Source organism: Plasmodium vivax, chromosome 7 (genome assembly GCF_000002415.2).
Source record: "Plasmodium vivax chromosome 7, whole genome shotgun sequence".
Lineage (NCBI taxonomy): Eukaryota > Apicomplexa > Aconoidasida > Haemosporida > Plasmodiidae > Plasmodium > Plasmodium vivax.
In genome coordinates, this window is record NC_009912.1 from 725,096 (window position 1) to 746,481 (window position 21,386).

General features: G+C 47.2%; 7 protein-coding genes across 7 annotated transcripts, besides 10 other annotated features; 5 read left to right on the top strand and 2 right to left on the bottom strand.

The window, feature by feature from the left end:
* Nucleotides 1-781: 781 nt before the first annotated feature.
* On the bottom strand, nt 782-2,494 carry PVX_099375 (hypothetical protein, conserved). The gene is made up of 2 exons (XM_001614674.1): nt 2,011-2,494; nt 782-1,895 (listed from the first exon to the last, which is right to left on the bottom strand). The coding sequence occupies exons 1-2, from the start codon at nt 2,075-2,077 to the stop codon at nt 1,093-1,095; spliced, it is 870 nt and encodes a 289-aa protein (XP_001614724.1). The 5' UTR covers nt 2,078-2,494; the 3' UTR covers nt 782-1,092.
* Nucleotides 996-1,068: a microsatellite.
* Nucleotides 1,263-1,308: a microsatellite.
* Nucleotides 2,495-4,838: 2,344 nt separating the features above from the next.
* Nucleotides 4,839-4,863: a microsatellite.
* An 832-nt stretch (nt 4,864-5,695) lies between these two features.
* Nucleotides 5,696-5,755: a microsatellite.
* A 39-nt stretch (nt 5,756-5,794) lies between these two features.
* Nucleotides 5,795-5,920: a microsatellite.
* Nucleotides 5,909-6,868, top strand: PVX_099380 (PDI-like protein, putative; the record flags this gene model as incomplete). Its single annotated transcript, XM_001614675.1, has 3 exons — nt 5,909-6,023; nt 6,157-6,302; nt 6,503-6,868. 3 exons carry the CDS (start codon nt 5,909-5,911, stop codon nt 6,866-6,868), a joined length of 627 nt encoding a protein of 208 aa, XP_001614725.1.
* Nucleotides 6,490-6,544: a microsatellite.
* A 1,500-nt stretch (nt 6,869-8,368) lies between the features above and the next one.
* Nucleotides 8,369-10,291, top strand: PVX_099385 (protein disulfide isomerase, putative; the record flags this gene model as incomplete). Its single annotated transcript, XM_001614676.1, has 3 exons — nt 8,369-9,301; nt 9,448-9,943; nt 10,185-10,291. The coding sequence occupies 3 exons, from the start codon at nt 8,369-8,371 to the stop codon at nt 10,289-10,291; spliced, it is 1,536 nt and encodes a 511-aa protein (XP_001614726.1).
* Nucleotides 8,649-8,685: a microsatellite.
* Nucleotides 9,227-9,251: a microsatellite.
* A 903-nt stretch (nt 10,292-11,194) lies between the features above and the next one.
* Nucleotides 11,195-12,595, top strand: PVX_099390 (sugar transporter, putative; the record flags this gene model as incomplete). The annotated part of the gene is made up of 1 exon (XM_001614677.1): nt 11,195-12,595. One exon carries the CDS (start codon nt 11,195-11,197, stop codon nt 12,593-12,595), a length of 1,401 nt encoding a protein of 466 aa, XP_001614727.1.
* A 1,015-nt stretch (nt 12,596-13,610) lies between these two features.
* Nucleotides 13,611-15,146, top strand: PVX_099395 (dolichyl-diphosphooligosaccharide--protein- glycot ransferase,putative; the record flags this gene model as incomplete). Its single annotated transcript, XM_001614678.1, has 1 exon — nt 13,611-15,146. One exon carries the CDS (start codon nt 13,611-13,613, stop codon nt 15,144-15,146), a length of 1,536 nt encoding a protein of 511 aa, XP_001614728.1.
* Nucleotides 14,716-14,741: a microsatellite.
* Nucleotides 15,147-15,955: 809 nt separating the features above from the next.
* On the top strand, nt 15,956-16,684 carry PVX_099400 (hypothetical protein, conserved; the record flags this gene model as incomplete). The annotated part of the gene is made up of 1 exon (XM_001614679.1): nt 15,956-16,684. The coding sequence occupies one exon, from the start codon at nt 15,956-15,958 to the stop codon at nt 16,682-16,684; it is 729 nt and encodes a 242-aa protein (XP_001614729.1).
* A 705-nt stretch (nt 16,685-17,389) lies between these two features.
* Nucleotides 17,390-17,432: a microsatellite.
* A 54-nt stretch (nt 17,433-17,486) lies between these two features.
* On the bottom strand, nt 17,487-20,701 carry PVX_099405 (TLD domain-containing protein; the record flags this gene model as incomplete). The annotated part of the gene is made up of 2 exons (XM_001614680.1): nt 17,487-20,291; nt 20,597-20,701. 2 exons carry the CDS (start codon nt 20,699-20,701, stop codon nt 17,487-17,489), a joined length of 2,910 nt encoding a protein of 969 aa, XP_001614730.1.
* Nucleotides 20,702-21,386: the final 685 nt, after the last annotated feature.

The following is a 21,386-nucleotide window of genomic DNA, read 5'->3' on the forward strand; positions in this document are numbered from 1 at the left end:
GTTAGCGCCCACTTCGCAGCTCTGCCGCGCCACCCAAAAAGTCAGCCAAAAATTAAAGCAGGAGAAGACGCGTATCGATCGGGTTTTGCAAAACGAACAAGTGGAACCTCCTTAGAGGCATTCGAAGTCAGCTACATCTCTGCGGCGTTTGTTTGCATGTAGGAAAAGTTAAGCACGCGCGAAAATTCAAAGCGGAAGGAGGAAAAAACGGAAAAGAGAGCCCCAAAAAAAAAAAAAAAAACAAGTAACCAATTAACTAAGTAACCAAGTAACCAATTAACTAAGTAACCAAGTAACCAATTAACTAAGTAACCAAGTAACCAATTAACCAATTAACCAGCCAAGCAACCGAGCAACCAACTGAGCAACCAACTGAGCAAACAAACAACCCCCTATTTGTACCCCTTGTGCATGCTGCGCGCACCTAAATGGACCCCTTTGACGCTTTAGTGATAGTTCAAAGAGGCCCCTTTTATATGTATATAACTATATGTGTGTATTTTTTTTTTTTTTTTTTTAAATAACCCATGTGTTGGCACCCACGTACGTGCACGCCGCGCACCCCCTACGACGTTATCAACCGTGTGATCTCCACTTTGACTCACCCACCTTCCATCGCACGTTACGTTATGTTACGTTACGTACGCTACACCACGTATGTGCATCTCCCTAGGTAGGCCTGTTTTTGTATGCGTGAGTGTCAACTTAGTTGGGTACATATGTGTACGTACATACGTGTTCATGCCAGGTGCTGCGCCACTTTTAAAGATTCCCCATTTTTAAGTCAGCCTTGTAATGCGAAGGCCGCGAGGGTAAGTTCCTCCATGCGCTATGCACATCAGGTGGAAGTGCAAATTGGCTTACGTACTATGCACCGTTTGCGTGTTAAATTGTTGAATTAAAAAAAAAAAAAAAAATGTTTCGGCTTGCAGCGCGCATGTTGTAATTTACCCCCAGGGAGGAAAGCGAAGGTGGAAGTGCTTTCCAAAAAGGCGTGCAAGTGGTCATCCCCTTTTGGGGTCTTCCCACGGAGGAGTGTATCGTGCCTTTGGAAAATTCGCACCATTCTCTTACGGTATAGCTTTCACCCCATTATGCCATCGAAAAGCTGCCACTCGTGCTAATCGAATAAACAGTTCTGAACTGGCCGTTGGGGAAAACCCCCTTCTGCGCCTCATCAGGCAGGCAGTTCACAGGGCCGTTAAAGGTGTTCTCCCCGTAGAAGACGTTTTGGCCGACGCAGGAGTCATTCGCGTAGGGGGTATATGGGATGATGTATATGGGGGAGGGGCTGCAAAACTGGTTGGAGTAGTCGTCGCTTGGCTTGTTGAAATGGAGGGGCGGCAAGCCGTTCGTGAGGCAGGGGGGCAAGTTACTGGGCAGGGCGCCCGTCAGGTTGCTCGTCAGGTTGCCCGTCAAATTGCTCGTCAAGCTGGAGGCTACGCCAGTGTGCAACCCACTCCTCTGTTTGCCGGGCGCGCTCCTATTCCGCCGGATGATCGACCTGGACAGCTTCAGCGCGTAGACGTACATCTCCTTGTCGCTGCGGGAAAGCTCCATGGAGTTGATGTACCCACACAAGGCGAGGTTCTTAAAATTCCCAAACAACTTTCCCAGCCGAGAATAAATCATAAACGTATGAAAGAGTCTTTTCCCACTGAGCAACTCGAAGAGGTCATCGCAGAAGTGGTTGCAGTTTTTGCTCACGAAGTTGTAGCTGTTTGGTCTGTATATCTTTCCCAGGGCATTTAAAATTTCTGCAAACTGGGCGTAGGTTATTTCCACGAAGGTCAGCTCGTAGCTCTTGCAGTACTGCCCGATGGTCGACTTCTTCGGTTTGCAAGCGGTGATTCCGTCCATGGAGAAGGTGTACTCGCTCCCGAACGCTTCGATTCCTGTGGGGGAGAGGAAGCGGTGAAACGGGAAGGAGCTAAATCGTGGAACGCCGCGAACGCGCCAATCGAGCTGCACACACTTTTCCCTCGCAACAGCGCTGACTTGGCGACTCACCCGTGTGGCGCACATTTTTCAGAAAGAAGGGAACGTCTAGGGTGTAGGTGTGCAGCCAGATATTCATTTATATGTGCAGTGTGCGCTGGTCTGTTACGGCTAAGTCGAAGCGGGCATGTGGACGCATGCGCTCTGCTGCTGTGGCGACTAATTAGGCGCTGAACGGGTGAAGGCGGTAAGGGAAGAGGAAGAAAAAGAAGAAGAGGAAACGGAAGCGCAGCAAAGCATAATACCGGTCAGCCAAACTAACTGTCCTAATTTGTGCATTTTTCTGTTCTCCACTGAAGTAGTTGCGATCGAGGTGGTGGAACAATTTTGCTAAAACGGTTTAAGAAAAAAAGGAAAAAAAAAAAAAAAAAAATAAATAAATAAATAAGATATACACACTGGGGATTTTTTTTTTTTTTTATTTTCCACCTTTTCCGTGGTAACTTTGCCAATCATTCAGATTTTTTCACAGCTAAAAGGTTAACATTTTTTTGTTAAAGGGAAAAAAAAAAAAAAAAAAAAAAAACAATTTTCATGGACAATGGAGGAGGGTGTGGAGGAAAAATTTTACTTCGTTCAAATTGCTGCCAACATGGATGTCGTTAACCTCGCCCCCTTCGCAAACGCAGTTTGAGGAAATGTGAAATGGTGATGAGTGATGGGTGATGGGTGATGGGTGATGTGCCACGTTGTACACCCGGAGTTTCGCTTCCGCTGTTCCTTCACGGTGGAAAAAAAAATATTTTTCTGCCTTTCTGCCATTTTGATGGGCTACCTTTTTGCCTTTCCTATTTGTTGCCCCCTTTTGCGTTTTTTTCTATCCCACCGAGCGGTGCGCACGCGCGAAGAAAAACTATACACACGTGCACAGCTGCATGTGTATACACCCACGCACATATGTTTGCGCTTTTCCCAGCTGGGTTAGCCACTCATGTCTTAATTTTTTGGCCCCATGCGGAATGTTGCCCCCGCTAGGGGTGTGCCCTAAATCCCCTGGCGCGAAGCCGCTTCTTATGCTCGTGCCTGTGTAAATTAGGGAAATCCCCCTGGACCATTTTGCAGCCGTCCCAAAGTTAGCAGCGCGATCTCGTAGCTACTCATGGGTAGTCATGCGTGGTGACGTTTTTTCTTTTCCCTCTTTCGCCAAACGGTGTGGCAAAAAAATCGCCCCCAAGGGTGAATCCTCATTTGAAAGGATCGTGCCGAACATAACACAGAACTACTTCATTTGCAAATGAGTTTATACTGCGAAACATGATTTTTTTCTTTTGGGGAACTGCGAGGGGGTTGCTCTCTGTACGTGGTGATAGACGCACACGTGGGTCGCCTCCAACTCAGAGCAGCACCCCTTCTAAAGAGCGTAATTACTCCCATAAAAAGGACGCGCGGAAGGAAAAGGGGAAAAATGCTTCTCAGGGAGCTCTTTGGGGAAAGTTGCACACTACAAGGGGAAACCACCATTCTTCTCACTTAACCCTTAGTGAGCATCACCCCTTCGGACAAAAAAAAAAAAAAAAATAGGTCATAATAACGAAATTGACTCCTTTTCACTTTTGCAAAAATGTGCAAACTGTTTGTGTTGCCATCCCGCTGTTTTTTTTTTTTCCCAATTGTGTGAAGCCTAACTGTGTCTTAGCGGGCGCACCTGCTAGGCAGACTTAAGTTCGCATTTAATACACCACCGGGAAAAGAAAATTTAAAAGAAAAAAGAAAGAAAAAAAAAAGACTAACGAGCTGACGATTCGAAGTGGAAGAAGGGGATATATACCATGCGTGCTTCTCCGCAGCCCTCGCCAAGCCGCAAAAAGATTGGTTGCCCTACTTGACAAGCGCCACACGCGGGCAATTTTGCGAGCATCCCCACGTCTGCAACTTCACGAACGGCGTTTAGGCCATGTGGCTCCCCCCACGTGTTACCACCTTGTAACAGTTACTTGCTACGCACTTGGCTTACCCACTCGGCTTCCACCGCACACGCGTTATCGCTAATTTCGCGCCGAAAGAGGGAGGCCCCATTTTTAAAGCGGCCTAAGAGGACGCAACCGTGGAGCGTCCTAACGCCTGCGCGTGAAGCCGCACGTTTGCAGTTATGTGCATGTAAAGGAAAAAAAAAAAAAAAAATTTGGTACACGCCAAATGGTTCGCACATATGTGCGCATTTAGGTGGCCTTTTTTTATTTGCCTGGTCATGAAAACAACTGCTAGAAGAATGCACGACTTGCTTTTCTTTTAATCGCTAGCCATTTAGCGCGCGCAAAACGACCGCAATCGCCTGCACATGTCAGCTCTCCTGCGGGCGCTGCTTAAAAAGTGCATGCACATATGCACCAATTATGGGAATAATAGAGAGCTATTTTACATGCACAGTTCATATTTTTTTTTTTTTTCACATTTGCAAAAATGCCTGTCTTTACGTGTTTTAGCTTGCAATTGCTGTAAATCCGTGGATGCATCAAAATGGCTAGTTGGAAAAAAAAAAAAAAAAAGACGGGAAAGGGTTGTCTTTTCTGAACAGGTGTAGACAACTGTTAAATTCTGCAACGGTTTTAGGAGGCTACTTCGTAGGAAGAGACTTCAGGAGGTTAGAAAAAGCCGCTTGTGCATGAACACGCCAGGGAGGGAAAAAAAAAAAAAAAAAAAAAAAAAAACTTAAAAAAGGATCAGGAAAAGCTAGTCAACAGTTTGCAAACATTTGCAAACATTTTGCAAATACTTTTCAAAAATAAATTGAAAAATTATTTAAAAATAATTAAAAAATAAATTAAAAAATAATTTAAAAATAATTTATAAACTATTTTAAAACTATTTTAACGAAACTTTTAAAAAACGTCCAAATTTTTTTTAAGTACAACCAAACAAAAACTAAACTAAAACTAAAATAAGACAGAGCTTACCCCAAACTTGTAGCAGCATACTGCAAACTTACGCCATTCATACGCCAACTTTACGCCATTCATACTCCAACTTTACACCAACCATACGTCATTCATATGCAACTTTACACCAACCTTACGTCATTCATATGCAACTTTACACCAACCTTACGTCATTCATACCCAACTTTACAGCAACCTTACGTCATTCATATGCAACTTTACACCAACCTTACGTCATTCATACCCAACTTTACAGCAACCTTACGTCATTCATACCCAACTTTACAGCAACCTTACGTCATTCATACCCAACTTTACACCAACTTTACACCAACTTCACATCAACCTTACATCAACCTTTCGTCAACCTTACGTCAACCCTACGTCAAACTTGCATCACCCTTCCGTCAACCTTACATGGTTCTTTCATGAGCCTTGACTCGTCCTCACACTAACCTTACGCCAACCTTACATGGTCCACACACGAACCTTACACCAACCTTACGCCAACCATACGTCAAGTTCACTCCAAACTCATTCCATCCTAAGGCTGAGACAAAACTTACACTTCACTAACGCCAACTTCACGCCACACTTACGTCATATTTACACCAAAGCTGCGCCAAACTAAAGCAGAAGCTACGCCAACATTCCGGCACACTTTACCTCTACCCCAAGGAGAGCCTGCTCAACTTGAAGACTCCCCCTGAGGGTTCCCACTGAGGATCGACCCCCCATGAGGACAATCTCTCCATAACAAAAAATTTCCAGTTTTGGCCAATTTTTACCCAAACGGAAGAAAGAAAAGGCTTCTTACTATCCTTTCTTGCACCTGCGATAATATACATACGCTGGAAGAGGACTGCCCCCGTAATTGAAGACGCGTCCATCAAGCTGCGCCCATCAAGCTGACCCTGTCAAGATTAACTTCTCCAATTCATCCTTCGTACAGTTAGCGGAGGCGTCTTTTTCCTTGCCGCATTTTTTTTCACTTCCGACCTGCTTAACCTTTGTTCATTTGGCGTTCCTTCAAAATGGCCTGCACGAACTTCAACTCCCCGTACCAAGCGGAGAAGAGGAGGACAACGGAGGACGTTGAGAACACCAAGTTGGAGAGCGTCAGCGCGGCCATCGACTACCGGGAAATGGGTAAGCAATAGGGGGAGAGAAAGAGCGATAGAGCGAAAGCCGCCGCTCGCCCGTGCAGATCTACGCGTGACTACTCCCCCGAAAAACCCCTCACAATGTTGCCTTTTTTTTCTGCCCCCTCTTCACTTGGCAGATCTGATACTTTTCCCCGAGGGGTCATTAAAAAATATTAACAACACCGTGGTGAGTGAGAAGCACTTGGTTGGGAAGTCGGTGGCTCTGTTCTTTTCGAACGGGAGCGACCCCAAGTGTAGGGCGTTCCTTCCTTTCCTGCAGCAGGTAAGTCTTCGCCCCACAGGTGGGCCCGCACGGGGGAAGCGATCACACCTCGCCGGGTTACTAGTTGACTCCTTTTTGGCGCCTCGCCGGGTTACTAGTTGACTCCTTTTTGGCGCCTCGCCGCTTCACTAGTTGACTGCCCTTTTGACGCCTCGTCCACGTTACCATATGAATGCCCTTTTGACACCCCTCCCTTTTAGTACTACAAAACCATCAACGAGGCGGGGGCCAGCCAGAAAATTGAAGTAATTTTTGTGAGCACGGACCCAGACAGGACCTCCTTCGAAGACCACAAGAAGCACATGCCATGGCTGTACATCGACATAGCTGACCCTCTGACGGACATTCTGAAGAAGCACTTCCGAGTGATGAACCCATATGAAGTCCCCTTCTATGGGTCTGGGCCGAGAAGTGATGTCCCCTGTTTAATTGTTATTGGTAGTGATGGGCGGGAGGCTCAGCTCCTACACATTTGCAGTGGGAGGGACGAAGGGGAAAAGGGCATCCTCCGATGGGACTACAGGAATAATGTGTACTCCCTGAATAAGAAGGAGTCATCCTTTTGACTCGGGATCCCCCGCGGGTGGGCTATATATTTTTGGGGGTTTTTTGGAAGTGCCTTTTGGGAAGCGTTTTTTTTGGAAGCGCTTTTTCGTAGCAAGGATGGTCGCGAGCAGAGCGATGCTAACCATGCGGTGAAGGCGGTTGCGTCTACATGCACGAGTGCCAGCCTGCATATTGCGCTGCGCTGCGTTGCGCTGCGTTGCGCTACGTTACGATGCGTTTATTTGATTTTTTCCCCTTTGAAATTTTTTACCTTTCATTCGAGCGCCGATCGTTTTGCGCCACTTTTTTTTTTTTTATTTTTTTCCCTTTTTTGATTCGTGAAACGTGCCAAATTGAGTTTTAAAACGGGAGACCCTTCTTTTGAGGGGCTCGCATAATTAAAAAAAATATAAAAAATAATATAAAATAAGAGAGAATAAGAGAAAATAAAGTAAAAAAAAAAAACACCACTGGGGAGGAGGCTACCTGTGGGGGATCCACATCCAAAGAAATCGCTTCAACGAGCCACTCCCCTTCCGCGGCTGCTAGCGGGGGGAAGTTCAGCCAAGCCAGGTGCGCAAAAAAAAAAGTGATAGCACATCGGCTCGGTGAGGGTGTCCGTTTGGTGATGCTGTCGGAGGTGTCTTTTGCCAACACGCGGTAGGGCGGTGCAGCGCAGCGGTGGTGAAGTGTAGCTCTGCATAGCGGTGGCGAGGCTTGTGTAACCTTCTGCGCACACCCAAGCTGCTCTCTTTTTTGCGCATTTTTTTGGCCACACTTACCGCGGGATGGTTTCCCCCCCCGTGGGATTCACTAGGGGTGACCACGCGGGTAGCCACATGCGTAGCCCCGTGGGTAGCCACGGGAGTTCCATTTGTATAGCCACAGGCGTTCCATTTGGAGCTCCACTTGGGTAGCCGGATGGATAGCCACTATGTTCCAATTTCTGCCTGCGTGGCTCCCCCTTCCGCATCCCCGCGTGACGCTAAATGCAGCTACTCAAGCTGAGGAAGATCGCCTTCGCTCATACAGGTGACTTTTTTTTTTTTTTTTTCCCTTCCCCACACTTTTATACATTTATGATGACCCTTTTTCGTTTCTCCTTTTCTTGGCTGTTCCCCATCCTGCGAGTCCCTACCTCTTTTTTTTTTTAAGCCGCGTGGTGGGGCTGCCCTATCCTGATTGGAGCACTTGTTGGTTTGTTTTTTTTTTTTTTTACATTTTCGTGCCCGCGTGTGTGCTTGGCCCGCGGCGCGGTAGGGAACTCTTGAGCGAGCGGGTACAAATACAAATGTGAGAACGCGTGCTGAGCAGGGGTTCACAAGTAGGTAGGGGCACACGCGATTACCCAAACAGATATACGCAGACCTCTGCACGCACACCCACTCATGTGCGGCCGCGCGAGGGAAGCAGACAGCCGCTAAGAGGACAGCCGCTAAGAGGACAGCCGCTAAGAGGACAACCGCTAAGAGGACAACCGCTAACCGGGCAGCCGCTAACCGGGCAACCGCTTAGGCAACATGGCGGAGAAGGCCACACGGCGCGCGTTGCACGTTGTGCCCCGCTGGGCGCTGCCCCTGTTGCTGTTCCTCTTTTGTGGCTACTACGTTAGCGGCGCGGTTTGGGAAGGCGTCACAGATGAAGAGGCGAAAAATGTGAAGCACCTAACGCATGAGGTAGAGTTGCAAATATACAGTCAGCACACACTTAACTGCATAGCTCTGTTTTGCAATAACAAGGAAGTGGCATGCAAAGATGTGTACGTAGAATTTGTGAAGGCAGCAAATGAGCTAGCCAGCGACGAAATAGCCTTCGTCTATGTAGATACAATTGCACTGAAAAAAACAGCAGATAATTTTGACATTCAAAAAATCCCCAAAATTTTAACTTTTAAAGATTTTGACCCAGAAAAAGGATACACCTTTGGAAAGAAATACACAAAGGAGAACATCGTGGAGTGGTTTAAATTACTTCCCATCCCATCTATTGAAGTGATGGAGAAAGATCATGTGGGGAAATACGTCGAAATGCAGAAGAAGAAAGGCTATGCTAGTATTATTGCTTTTTGTGTAAAAAATTCTGACCATGTTCATAAGTTTTTTCATTTCGGGGAAACCCACTCTCTGGCGAATTTAGCCGTGGGGATGGTGTACACCGATCAGGAGAGTGAAGTAAAAATTGAAATTAGCAACGGGCCGGGGGCTACCATTCCCAGTGAGCAGATTAAATATAATGATGTGTATAAACCGCAGAACAACGTGTGGGTGTCTAGTGACATCCTTAAATTCGCCAGTGAGTACATGGCCCAGTTCCCCGTGGTCCTCAACTACAGGCGCACCTTGCACAAGCCGCAGCGGGGCGAAATCTACGTCTACCTGTATGGCCACTACGGGCACTACTCGGACGCGCTGTACGCGGAGCTGGCCCCCGTCATGCGGGCGCACCACCCCCAGGTAGGCCTCGTTAGCGGTACCGCGGTGGTGTGGCCGCGTCGACACATCACCACTTCTGCACTTATGCACTTCTCTGCTTCCCCACTTCTACACCTCGCCCCCCATACACTTCTGCACCTCCGCAGCTCCGGTTCGTCTTCCCCAAGAGCGACGAAGTGGTGGACTTGCTGGGCTCCGAGCAGGGCGGCAACTTCATCCTCGTGGCGGACTACCGAGAGGCGACGGTGGACGTCCTCTTCGGGTTGCTCCGGCCCAAGAAATACATCAAGCAGCTGCAGAGCGAAGGGATAAACGCGGAGCAACTCTCCCAAGCGATCTCCCAGTTTCACCAAAAGGAGCTTCCTCAAATTAAAAAGTCAGAAAAGGAAGTAAAAAGAAGAGAGCAAGAGAGGTATCAAATGATATGTGCAAACAATTTCGAGTCATTTGTTTTAGACCCCAAAAAGATCGTGTTAATGTTCTATCATGTGGAGGGATGCAAAGAATGCAAGCCCCTTTTTTCCTTTTGGTCCCGTGTCTCCAATTTTTTTCACTTGGAAAATAAATACAAAGACGTCTTGGTGGCCACCATGGATGCCAAGCTGAATGACATGGCTGATGAGTCCGTTGACTTTTACCCCAGCGTGGCCATTTACCCCACGGGTGAGGCGCGGCGAAGTGAAACGTGGCGTGTGAAACGGGACATGCGCCGCGTAACGCGGGAGCGTGGTTGCACTTCCCCAATTGACTACACCTTTTTGCATTTCCTCCCCCAATTGACTCCTCACGTTCGCACTTCCTCCCCCAATTGACTCCTCACGTTCGCACTTCCTCCCCCAATTGACTACACATTTTCTCACTTCCCCCCCAATTGACTCCTTTTTTCGCGTTTCCCCCCGCGCAGGCTCGGACAAACTGAAAAGGAAGAAATTTCTGCTCTTCCCCCTCAAGCTGGAGACGCTGATCGACCTGGTGGACGAGTTGATGGAGGACGTGCAGGAGGACCTGTGAAGCGGGTCCTACAGGGGGCCGCGTCGGCTGCGACGTTGTGGCTATGTTGCGGCTATTTTGTTGTCATTTTTAGGGACGCCTTTTTTGCGTTGTTTCCCTCTTCTTCCTTTTCTTTTTCCCCCTCTTCTTCGCTTTTTTTTCCCCCTTTTCTTCGCTTTCTTTTTCCCCCCCAAATTAACCCCACGCGACGCACCCCCTGGAGAGAAAAAAAAAATTCACTCAACGCATGCACCGTCTGGAACTGCGCAGGCCAATTTTTTGATCCCTTTCCCCCCGCCTGCGCTTCTTTCTGCAGGTCGCGCTCAAGCCGCGGTTTTCGAAGCTGCGTTCTGTTGCTGCGCTTTTGCCGCTCTGTTGCCGCGCCATTGTGGCGGCATTCGCGGGGGTGCCCGCATGTGTGCAGCCGCTCGTACAAAGACACGCACGCGAAGGTTTTTTTTTTTTTTTCCCCTCTTGTGAAGAACCTCATGTGAAGAACCTCACGTGAACAAGCTCTTGTGAAATTGCTACACCCACTTACACATTTTTTCGCCTGCACGTCCACTCGACTTCCCCACTTTAACGTTGAACAAATTTTGTCTCCAAATATACAGCCCTCGTCGAGTTTTCGCCTCATCGTTTTGCCCCCTCTTCCTTTTTCCTTTTTTTGGCCCCCAAAAGGGTTCACGAGGAGGAAAACTTCGCCAACGGAGAGTTCGTCTGCAAGTTCGCCAGCCGGACGACGCGGGGGAGGTCACAAGGTCACAAGGTCAGAAGCCGAGAAGGTGAAAAGTTGAGAAGGTCAGAAGCCGAGAAGGTGAAAAGTTGAGAAGGTCAGAAGCCGAGAAGGTGAAAAGTTGAGAAGGTCAGAAGCCGCCAAGCCGCTTACCGCAAACCGCCTACCGCCTACCGCCCACCGCCAAAATGCTGTACCTGACGAAGGTGATCAGCAACGCCTGCCTGGCGATCCTGAACTGCGGGCTGTGCCTGTCGGCGACGAACCTGGCGCGGATGATGCTGCTGAGGGACTTCAAGATCTGCCCGGAGGAGCACATGAAGTGCGACAAGGAGAAGTGGTACTTCGCAACGTTCTACTTCACTCTGTATATGAGCGCCTTCTTCGGGTGTCTCATCTCGCTGTACTTTAAAAGCACCAACAGGAGAAAGGGACTCATGGGGATTCACTATCTATACATTATTGGAAGCCTTTTGACGATTTACAGTTCCCCCCACATAATCATTTTTTTATTTTCCCAAGCGTTTTTCGGGCTAGCTATTGGAGGTTCCGTAGTGACTGCATCTTGTTACATCTTAGAATACGCACCTAAGGAGCACCAGAAATTCTATGGGTTCTACATTCAAATTTTTTTCGCTCTAGGGTTATTGATTAGTTACATTTTCGGAGCCATGTACGCGAATATGCGTTTCTCCAATCCGAAGACGACTTACTGGGTGTTGACTGTGCTGTATAAGCTTCACCTGGCCTTGCCCCTCCTCTTCAGCGTGGTGTCTTTGCTTTTATTTTCCCTCGTATTCACCCTGGACACCCCCCTACATCTGTACGAATCTAAAAAGTTCAAAAAATTCGACAAGTTGAAGAGCAAAATGAAGATGGATCAGTTTGACGAGAAGGAAGAGTACCACAAGAATGAGAGGACAAAAGAAGTGAGCTTACTAGGAAAGGACTTAACAGTAGTGGATTTATTTCAAAACGAGGTTTTACGGAAGACCTCCTTTGTGGGTATGCTGCTCTGTTTTTTATACTCTCTTAATGGGTCCTTTTTATTCTTCAACGCCATATTTTTATTTTTTAAGGCCTTTCCCACTACCATGGCTAATACCTTTGTGTCCGTCGGCTTCGTTCTGCTTTACCTAATAAGCTCCATCGTGTGCACCAAGTTAATTCAGGCGTATAAGAAGAAGGACCTTTTAATTACTGGGCTGGTTATACAAGCCATTTCAGCCGCATGTCTAGTTGGCTCCTACTTCCTGGAATTTACATCCCTCCTACATAAGGTGATGCTAATCGTTGCCATTGCTTCCTATTTCGTTGGCTTGTCTCTAGGGTTTGGGCACATGATTTGGACTCATGTGTTTAATTTATTTCCCAAGGAGTGTAAAGTGGTGGGTGCCTTCTTCTCCTACTACTCCCTTTTCCTGGGTGCCTTCCTCATTTCTGTGCTGCTCGAGTTTATAAGCGCCAAGTACTACTCCTACCTCTTCATCCTCTGCCTGGTCTCCCTCTCCGTCTCCATCGTCTCCTTCAACAAGTGCTACAAGGACGAGCGCGTCGCCATCGCCCGGCACCCCTCCGTGGACGACTAGAGAGGCGGTAGCGCGGTAACGCGGTGCAGCGGCGAGGTATCGAAGTGCAGAAGTATCGATTTGACGAAGTGCTGAAGAAAACACAGAGGGGCGCCCTCCCCCCACTCGCCCGGACAGACCCAAAGCGCGTATCCCACGCGTCTGAACAAATTTGCACCCTAACTGGAGAGAAGCCATTACAAGGAAGGTGCCCCTTTTCGGACGGAGCAAAGCACTCATCGAAGAAACTTCCCACCAAGGGTGATGTTTATATCATGTTAGTACGGTGCACACGTAGGTGTAGTGCTCCATTTTTTTTTTTTTTTTTTTTTTTTCCTTTTTACGGGGGGGATCCTCATAGTGGTCGTCACACGGAAGCGCCATCATTGCTTCCCATACCCCCCTACCTGTGTTGTCTCCATTTTTTTTTTCTTTCTTTACCTCAATTTTACATGCCTCCTTTGCAAAACTTTCCATGTGCGTCCTTCCAATTACGGTTGGTGTTTCCCCCTCCACGGGGGCACCTCCCCTGAACAAGAACCTTTTTTTTACATTCCTTTTAATGGCAATTCGTGGCGTGAGCAGCTGGTGATTGAGGAGTTGGCTCAGCAAAAAGTTGACTGGGAAAATGATAACCCTATCGGGGGAGAGGCCTTTCCGAAGGGTACTTCCCCCCACATGATGGCTAAAGAAAAAAAAAACGCAGCGGGGGTGTGACATTTTTCGGGTCCGTCCCCTTTCTTTATGACAGGGGAGATTCTTCACTGTAGAGTTGGCACTTAAACGGGCACGCTGCTCCCGCTTCCTCATGAGGGGTTAAAAGGAAAAACATTTTTAACGTGCCCCGATTGGCCCCCCCCCGTATAGCAGCATGGCCCATGTGTCACCACTGCCAAGGGGGGAGTGATTTTTTCTCCCCGTTTGGCCACTCCCCTCAAACATGCATATCCAAGCGTGCCGCCAATAAAGCCAACAAACTGCGGCTGCACGTGCGCTTCGCCTTTCGGCTCATCTTCGGGACCATTCTGCGGGAGCCATGGAGGAGATGCCGCCAGCAGGGAGGAAGCGGCCAGGAGGGATGAAGCTGATAACCCTCACCCTTTTTCGCCTAATCCTTCTTCTCCTCATCAGCGCACAACCACTCCGGTGTGAACGTGTAAAGCTGAAGAGGGTCCCCTTTGACCGGGAGTCCGCCAGGGGACCCCTACAAAACAAAGTGAAAAAATTTGAGGAGAGTAAACTCGTGCTGGTGAGTAACCTCCCGAAGCTGTCGGAGACACATGGGGAGTTTCTGCGAATGTTTGAGGTGGAAGGGGGCAACCATGTAGGGAAGTTCGTTCATCTGGGGGGCAGTGGCAGTGATGCGCTGCTGCCCGAGGACCCCGCCATCTACGATGGGCTGGTGATCATCCTGGATGCCTTGGACGACCAGGTGGTCGAATCGGTGACCACCAAGTATGTGATCAGTTTCAGAGAGAAGAAGAAAAACGTTTTTTTAAGTCTCAACAGAGTAAGCGGGAAAAACGGGGTGCAGTTCTTAACGCGGTTGGATATTCAGGTGTATGGGAGTGGGACCTACGTGAAGGACCTCTTTGGAACGGCATCACGAAAGGGGGGGGCATTTCCTGAGGGGAGAATCACCCCGAGGGACGCCTTCTACACAGGAGAAATGATAAGAGATACGCCAATCGTTAATAACCCCTCCGGGGGGAACAAAAAAAAAAAACTTTTGCTCTTCCAAGGAACAGCACATGTCATGATGGGGAAAGCAAAGCAAAGCCTCGAAGTTGTAACCTGCACACAGACGTGTCTGCTGTACGACAGAAATGGCAACGTCATGAAGAAGACCAAACTGGGAAGGGAGTTATCTTTAGTATCTTCCACTCAGTGGGATAATAACTCGCGATGTGTTTTTTCATCCTCAAGTGAAATTTTCTCGGACGCTTTTTTTCACGCAAATGGAGAGAATAAAGAATTCGCGCGGGAGGTAGTTGCGTGGAATTTTAAAAAGAGCGGCATCGTCCGGTACGACAAGTTTAAGCTGTACAGGGGGGGGGGGAAAACGGGACATGCGGCGGGGCAACCCTCAGGGGGAGACCTCTTAGGGGGCACTCCCTTTTTCGCGAACGATTTGACCCACCTCTCCATCGACCTCTACGAACTGAAGAGCAACTTCTGGGTCCCCCTCAAGCGGAGGGACATTCAGTACGAACTCGTCAAAATGGAAGTTCACAGAAGAGATTTTTTAAATGTGCACGGAAATGCGGACAGCCCAACTTACTATAAAAGTTTCCACTTGCCAAACGAACATGGTGTGTATAAAATAAAAATATATTTCCACAGAAAAGGCTACAACGTTTTAAATTTGCATTTTTTCCTGCCCGTTCGATCTCCACTGCATTATGATAAGAACAAAAAAGTGCACTTTTCGTTGTACCCATTTTATGCGTACATTTATTTGTCTCTTTTTTGTTTTTTTTTTTTCCTTTTGGTCATTCTGTTTGACGATTCGGGGGGTCCCGCGGAGGATGGCGGTGGGCGCAGCCACGGCAAGAAGGACAAAATGGACTAGCGGGGTGGCCCCTCCGCCCTGCGGCGAGTCACAAACGGGTGCATGGGCGCACGCGAATGTGGGCATTTCCCGTTTTGCCTCTTCCGTTGCAGCATGAGGGGGCGGCTGCTTTACGCGTACGTGCACGTATACGCTTATGTTCATACGCCTATTCTTATGCCTACTCTTATGCTTCCTCTTATGCTTCCTCTTATGCTTCCTCTTATGCTTCCTCTTATGCTTCCTCTTATGCTTCCTCTTATGCTTATTCATGTTTGTGTTTTTTTCCCCCCGCAACCGCAATGCAGCGCGACAAATTCGTTGTCGTGTTGACCAACCGGGATGCAACATAAAACGGCAATTTGTTAGTGCTCCCTCGGAGAGAACAAACGGGTAGGCCCTCAAAAAAAAACATCCGTAGGAGAGGCCCCTTTCTAGCAAAAAAAAAAAAAAAAAAAAGTGCTACCGAATAATTCCATTTCACCACCCGCGCGAGGAGCAACTTCCCTCCCAAAAAGTTACCAATCGAAAGGGGAGACTTACACGATGAGGCCCGTTCTACGTACAATACGTTTTATGCGTGCCCATTTTTTCTTACTGTAGAGGAGCAGCCAAAATTGCAGAGTGGCAATTCGGGCGTTCTTCACACGGAGGGAACTGCATAACGAGAGCATAGGCCCCCCTTCGCCACGCAATATTTGCAGAAACAATTGCGGCAACATTGCAGCAACATTGCAGTAAAAGCGTGTAGCAAAACCGTGTAGCAGTTACGAGGGAACCCCCCACCGTCCAACCCGATCACCCCTCCACGTGAACAAACGCAAAACGCGATGAAGTACATTAACAACTTGAAAGAGATTGAAAATAAAATAAAGTCCATCTGTGACAGCTGCGGTGCTGCCCCGCCGAAGATACTAATTGCTAGCAAATATGTAGGCAGTGAAGAAATAAATAACATTCACGTGTATGACAAGAAGTACCACTTTGGGGAGAACTCCCTGGAAGCCTTGGAGGAAAAGGCGAGGCAACTGCCAGACACCATCAAGTGGCATTTCATAGGAAACCTCCAATCAAAGAAATGCAAAGTCTTGGCAAATTTGAAAAACCTCCATATGGTGGAATCGCTAGATAAACAAAAAAAAGCCACCCTGTTAAATAATTATTTAAAAAGCATAAACGAAAATGAACAGAGAAGCAGTGACCAGGTAAAAAAAATCCGTGTGCTTATGCAAATTAAAACAACAGACGACCTGAACAAGACAGGCATTGCGCATAGCCAATATGATGATATTGAAAGCACCATTCTGTACATCATCAACAATTGTGAATTTCTTATTTTCAAGGGACTCATGACCATTTCCTCGTTGGAACCTTCCAGTAGGGAAAACTCCTTCGTTATTTTGAATGACATAAAAAGTAGACTGCTAAGCAATACAGCCATTCGCGATTACTTTCGCGACAGAAAATTTCACATGAGCATGGGCATGTCCGGCGACCTCGAACTAGCCATTAAGCACCGAACAACGCAGCTCAGAATTGGGAGCGCCATTTTTGGCTAGCTCGTCGCCCATCAGGATTGCCATGATGGTTATTTTTTTTTTCTCGTTTTTCTCGTTTTTCTCGTTTTTCTCGTTTTTCTTTTTTTTCACCTGACCCGTTCATACTTTTTTTTTTTTTTTTTTTTTTTTTTTGGAGCATAACGGCTAGCTACACCCTGTGTGCAAGCGCTGGATGAAAATTACAAGGCCATTTATTTGCTTACACCCGCCCATCTTTTCTTCACCGTTAAATACACATAAAATTAGTAATCTCGTCTCCGTTTTGTTTAACGAAATTGGCTTAAAATTAAAAAAAAGGTACCAAATGGTAGGCATGCTAAGATACACAATTGCGTGGTGAAATTGAAGTGCGATTATTCGAACAAAAAAAAAGAAAAAATGTTTTCCCCCACTTGTTCCACATGGCTGTAAAAAATAAAATGCAAATTTCACATCAAATGCGACGGGCAAAATGGGGAAGCGGCAGGGTGAGCGCAAAAAGGGAGAAGAAAAAGAAAAAAAAGTTATGCACGTGCAGGTGGGTGAATACAACGCACGTGCATATCCACTACATATACACTGCATAAACGCGTGCACATATCCACTGCATACGCGCGTGCACATATCCACGTATGTGTACACTTAAAAACGGCATGCACACAACAATCACTTCACGTGCGCAAGCAAAACAAAAAAGGGGCTGCACTCAGGCGTAGTGGCATGGTTATCTTCGGGTACGCCGCGCGGGGGTATGTGCTCACTAATATGCCGCAAAAAAAAAATATATCACAACAGCGGGGGGGCTACCTCCTCCCCCCCCTGCCTACGAATCGTCAAACACCCAAAGCTGCAAAAACTGAATTTCGAACTCCTCGTCGTGGGTCAGCAAGTCATTATCGTATGTGCTGCTCCTGTTGGTCTGCCCTTTGCACAAGTCGTCATTAATGAGCAGCGAGCAGTTGTCCCCTCCGCCTATCGTTATCGATTTTTCATCCGAGTAGACAAAATAATTGTTTCGAGTGGTCCAGTTGAACACCTTAATGGCTGCATTGTCATTGCCACTTTGGTTTTTTTTTTTTTTTTCGCTTGTTTCCGCAGTTTTGGTACCTCCGGGTTTGTCACCCTTGGGGGGCTGCTTCTTCCCCGGGAGGGGGGTTGAATGGTGGTACTTCTCCTCGTTGAGCGTTTTGGTTCTGCAGTGCATACCGTCCGACGGCGCGCCGCGGTTTTCCTCGTAGTGGTAACAGTCCTCAGGGGTGGCGTTCTCATCCTTGTCGTGGGCCACCCCCTTATCGTTACCACCGCAGGTGCCACCACTACACACACCACCACTGCAGTTGCCACCACTGCAGTTGCCAACGGTGGTGCCCGCCTCTTCATCCTCGCCGCAATCCAAATCGTGTATATCCGTTTTGAGCCTATTCATGTACTCGGGGGGCGCGGGCGAGGGGCCCTCCAGGCTGGCATCCCCCTTAACGGAGTCCCTCAAGCTGTCTTCAAAATCAGTGGCGAGCTTTTCCTGCGAATTGGTGGACCTCAAATTATTTCCCAGCTTCCCCTCGTTCATGTCTAAAGCGGTGTTCTTCCGCTTCACCCTTTCAACGTTCTCCTCCAGTGGGTAAAAACTGTCGATGCGTTTGTCATAGGCGCAACTGCCTCCCTTATTATGCCCCTCGTCTTCGCCATCATCTTCACCTTCACCTTCACCTTCACCTTCACCTTCCTCTTTTGCCTTTTTCTCTTTACCTCCCTGCTGGGCTTTATCCCCACTTTTAAAGGTAAACAAAAAGTTTTCCCCAGACCCGTAGTAGCAATTATCGCAGTGTAGCTTGTCGAGGAAGCAGCCGAACAGCACGTTCTCCATATCGCAGATTAACAAGATGACGCTGCCTTTGTTGGCGACACTCCTATAGAGGGTTTTGAAGGACACACCGTGTATACTTGAGCAGAAGGCCATTTTCCAAATTTTGATGCTCAGTGTCGGGGGGAGGTAATAATTTATCTGCTTGGTCATCTCTTTGCTTAACAATTTGACTGCACCGCTGATGTACTCCAGTTTGGGAATTAAAGGTAAATAATTTAAATCTTTTGCATCACTGGCTGAGTTAACCCTCTGTGTTTTTTTCTTCGATTCCTTGGCCATCAAAGACTGTTCAATGATGCACCTTAACAATTCGTTTGATGTGAATGGCACCGAGGTGATTGTTTTTTTTATTTTGTTTTCTGATTTTCTCACTTCGTCAATTTCTTTGATTATCTTTGTTGTCGTTTCGTATGCCTTATTGTTGTTAAAGAATCTGAACAGTATGAAACTTTTCTCTTCATATTTTTTCTGCGCCTTTTTCTGCCCTTCGGGGTTCTGCCCAGGTTCTCCTCCGGGTCCCTTGTTTCCCCACTGGATCGGGTTCCCATCGGTGCAAAGGATGCCTCCACACGTATTGCTGTAGTTCCCCCCGGAGGATGAACTTCCCAATGTTTGATGGTGCAACTCGAAGGAAATATTTTTCAGCGTCTTCGAGCATGAACGTTGTGCCTCGCTCGCAAAGGTGGCAGTGTCTTCTCTCTTTATGGACTCCCCCTCTGTTGTGCCACCCGTCTGTGAGAAGTTACCGTTTGGTGTTTCCACGTTGGGGGGCCCTGCTTCTGGGTTGCCCACGGGTGAAAGTCCCCCCTTTGAAGAGGCATCCTTTGAAGGGGCCTCCTTAGCTACGCTGAAGGCGTCTCTCTTTGGCCTTCCCGATAAAGCGGAATTAGAACTGCCCCCCTCACCCTCCTTAAAAGAATACCCCGAGTTGGCTAAATTTAAATTATTCTTATAAGTTATATTTGGGTGCGCGGGAATTGCGGTGCTATAATCCGCCTCGTTAATTTTTTGGTAAATCTTTAAATCGCTGTCTTGCAAATGCTCCACGATGTTATTCTTTGGAGAGGAAATGTCAAAATTTAGAAAGCTATTTTTTTTTTTTTTTTTAAAGTCATCATTTTCGTCTTCCTTTCTCGGGTGATCATCACTTGTGAAATGCTTCGAAACGTCCGAGGAATAGTTTGTTGCTCCAAACAGGTGGTCACTTTTTTCCTCCTTAAAAGAAGACGCGTTTTGAACCAGCGGTTGGGCTAAATTGAACACATAGGACAAACTCCTGCTGATGTATTTATAGTAGGAAATGCTTTTCTGCTTATTCAAGTCATCCGTGCTGGAGTTGCTATTCATACCACTGTAGCAGTTGCCTGTGCTGTTTTTCTTTTGCGAGGCATCGTCGCATATTCGATTGTAAATACTTTTTAACAGCACTTGAATAAAACCACACGTGTCTTCATTGTTACACAGGTAGGTGTCCTTCGTGGGCACCACAATATGGGCGCACTCGTAAATGTCATACAAATCAATAAAAATTTGATACGTGCCAAATCCGTAGGTTATCACATTTTTGTCTCTCAGGTCTGGTTCGAAGAGCAACGATTCTTTCGTTAAAATTAGGTGGCCGCTTATCGAAAAATTCGTCAAGCAGTACTCGCATTGTTCTCGAAATATGATGCAATTTTTCTTCTCCCTGTCCCTTTCCTCCAGTTTGACACACTTGCTCGAATTCGTGGACACGATTGCGTTGCGGATTATTCCCTTCTCGAACTAGCCAAACGGGAAAAAAAAAAAAAAAAAAAAAAAAAAAAAAAAATACATGTGCAATGCTCTACAAATGGTGCAAACATTGCGCAAAATTTTGCAAAACGCCTGAACAGCAAGAACTTTTTGGCTGCATTGACCGCGCAACGGCGTTGTAGCTGCGGTAGCCAAAACGCACACACACACATATACAGTTCTGCTCCATTTGCGCGCAAAAATTCGCGCATATTGTGACACTTCAAGATAACATGCACGGGTCATATGCGGACTGGCGCGCTCGTGCAATCCTTTCTCACTTCGCATTTCCCTACTTCGAACTTGTTGGGGTAGTGCATTTTTTCCCTGTTCCCAGCTATTTCTTCATTCTGAAAGACGTTCAAAACTTTTATCTTGTCGTTCGTTTGCTTTTCGTCCATCGTTTGCAACTTGGGTTCGTATGCATTTTCCGGCGCTGCTCTTCGGGGGGGCTGTGGCGCGGACGGACATTAAGCAGAACTTCCACAAAAAGGAGGCAAAAGGGCGGCAAAAGCGCAGCAAAAAGGAAATAAAAAAAAGTAGCAGAATATTGCAGAGGGGGAAGAAACTTCCAAAAATTGCAAAAAGGGCAAAAAAGCAAACGTAAAAACACTACGCCGAGCAGCGTGACCGGTCGTTTTCACAAGAAAACCATTGCACAAGGGGGGCGGGCACTCAACCGCTTGCACTTTCAAAAAAGGGGAAGCGCCGCGCGGGGGGAGCCGCTATTCAACGGAGTGGCCACTAATCGACGAGGGGGGACAACGCATTTACCATGACCAAGTGTAACGACGCGCGGTGCAGGATTGTAAAACTTGTATCAAATCATATGCGAGGAAAAAAAAAAAAAAAAAAATCCCTGAAAGTGGTATGCAAATATACACCTTCTCATGTGTCTTATTCGCTTCGGAACGAACATATTATATTCCCTACGATATAATGGGTTTAAAAAAAAAAAATTGTACACTAATGCTTTCCCCCGTTGAAAGAATGGCTTCACTTGAATAAAAAAAAAAAAAAAGAAAAGCGAAGCAAAGCAAAGCGAAGCAAAGCACAGTGAAGCAAAGTACAGCGAAGCAAAGCACA

Coding starts and splice junctions, on each gene's coding strand:
- PVX_099375 (XM_001614674.1), bottom strand. CDS start 2,077: ATGAATATCTGGCTGCACACCTACACCCTAGACGTTCCCTTCTTTCTG. Junction 1,896..2,010: donor GAAAAATGTGCGCCACACGG/GTGAGTCGCCAA, acceptor TCTCCCCCACAG/GAATCGAAGCGTTCGGGAGC.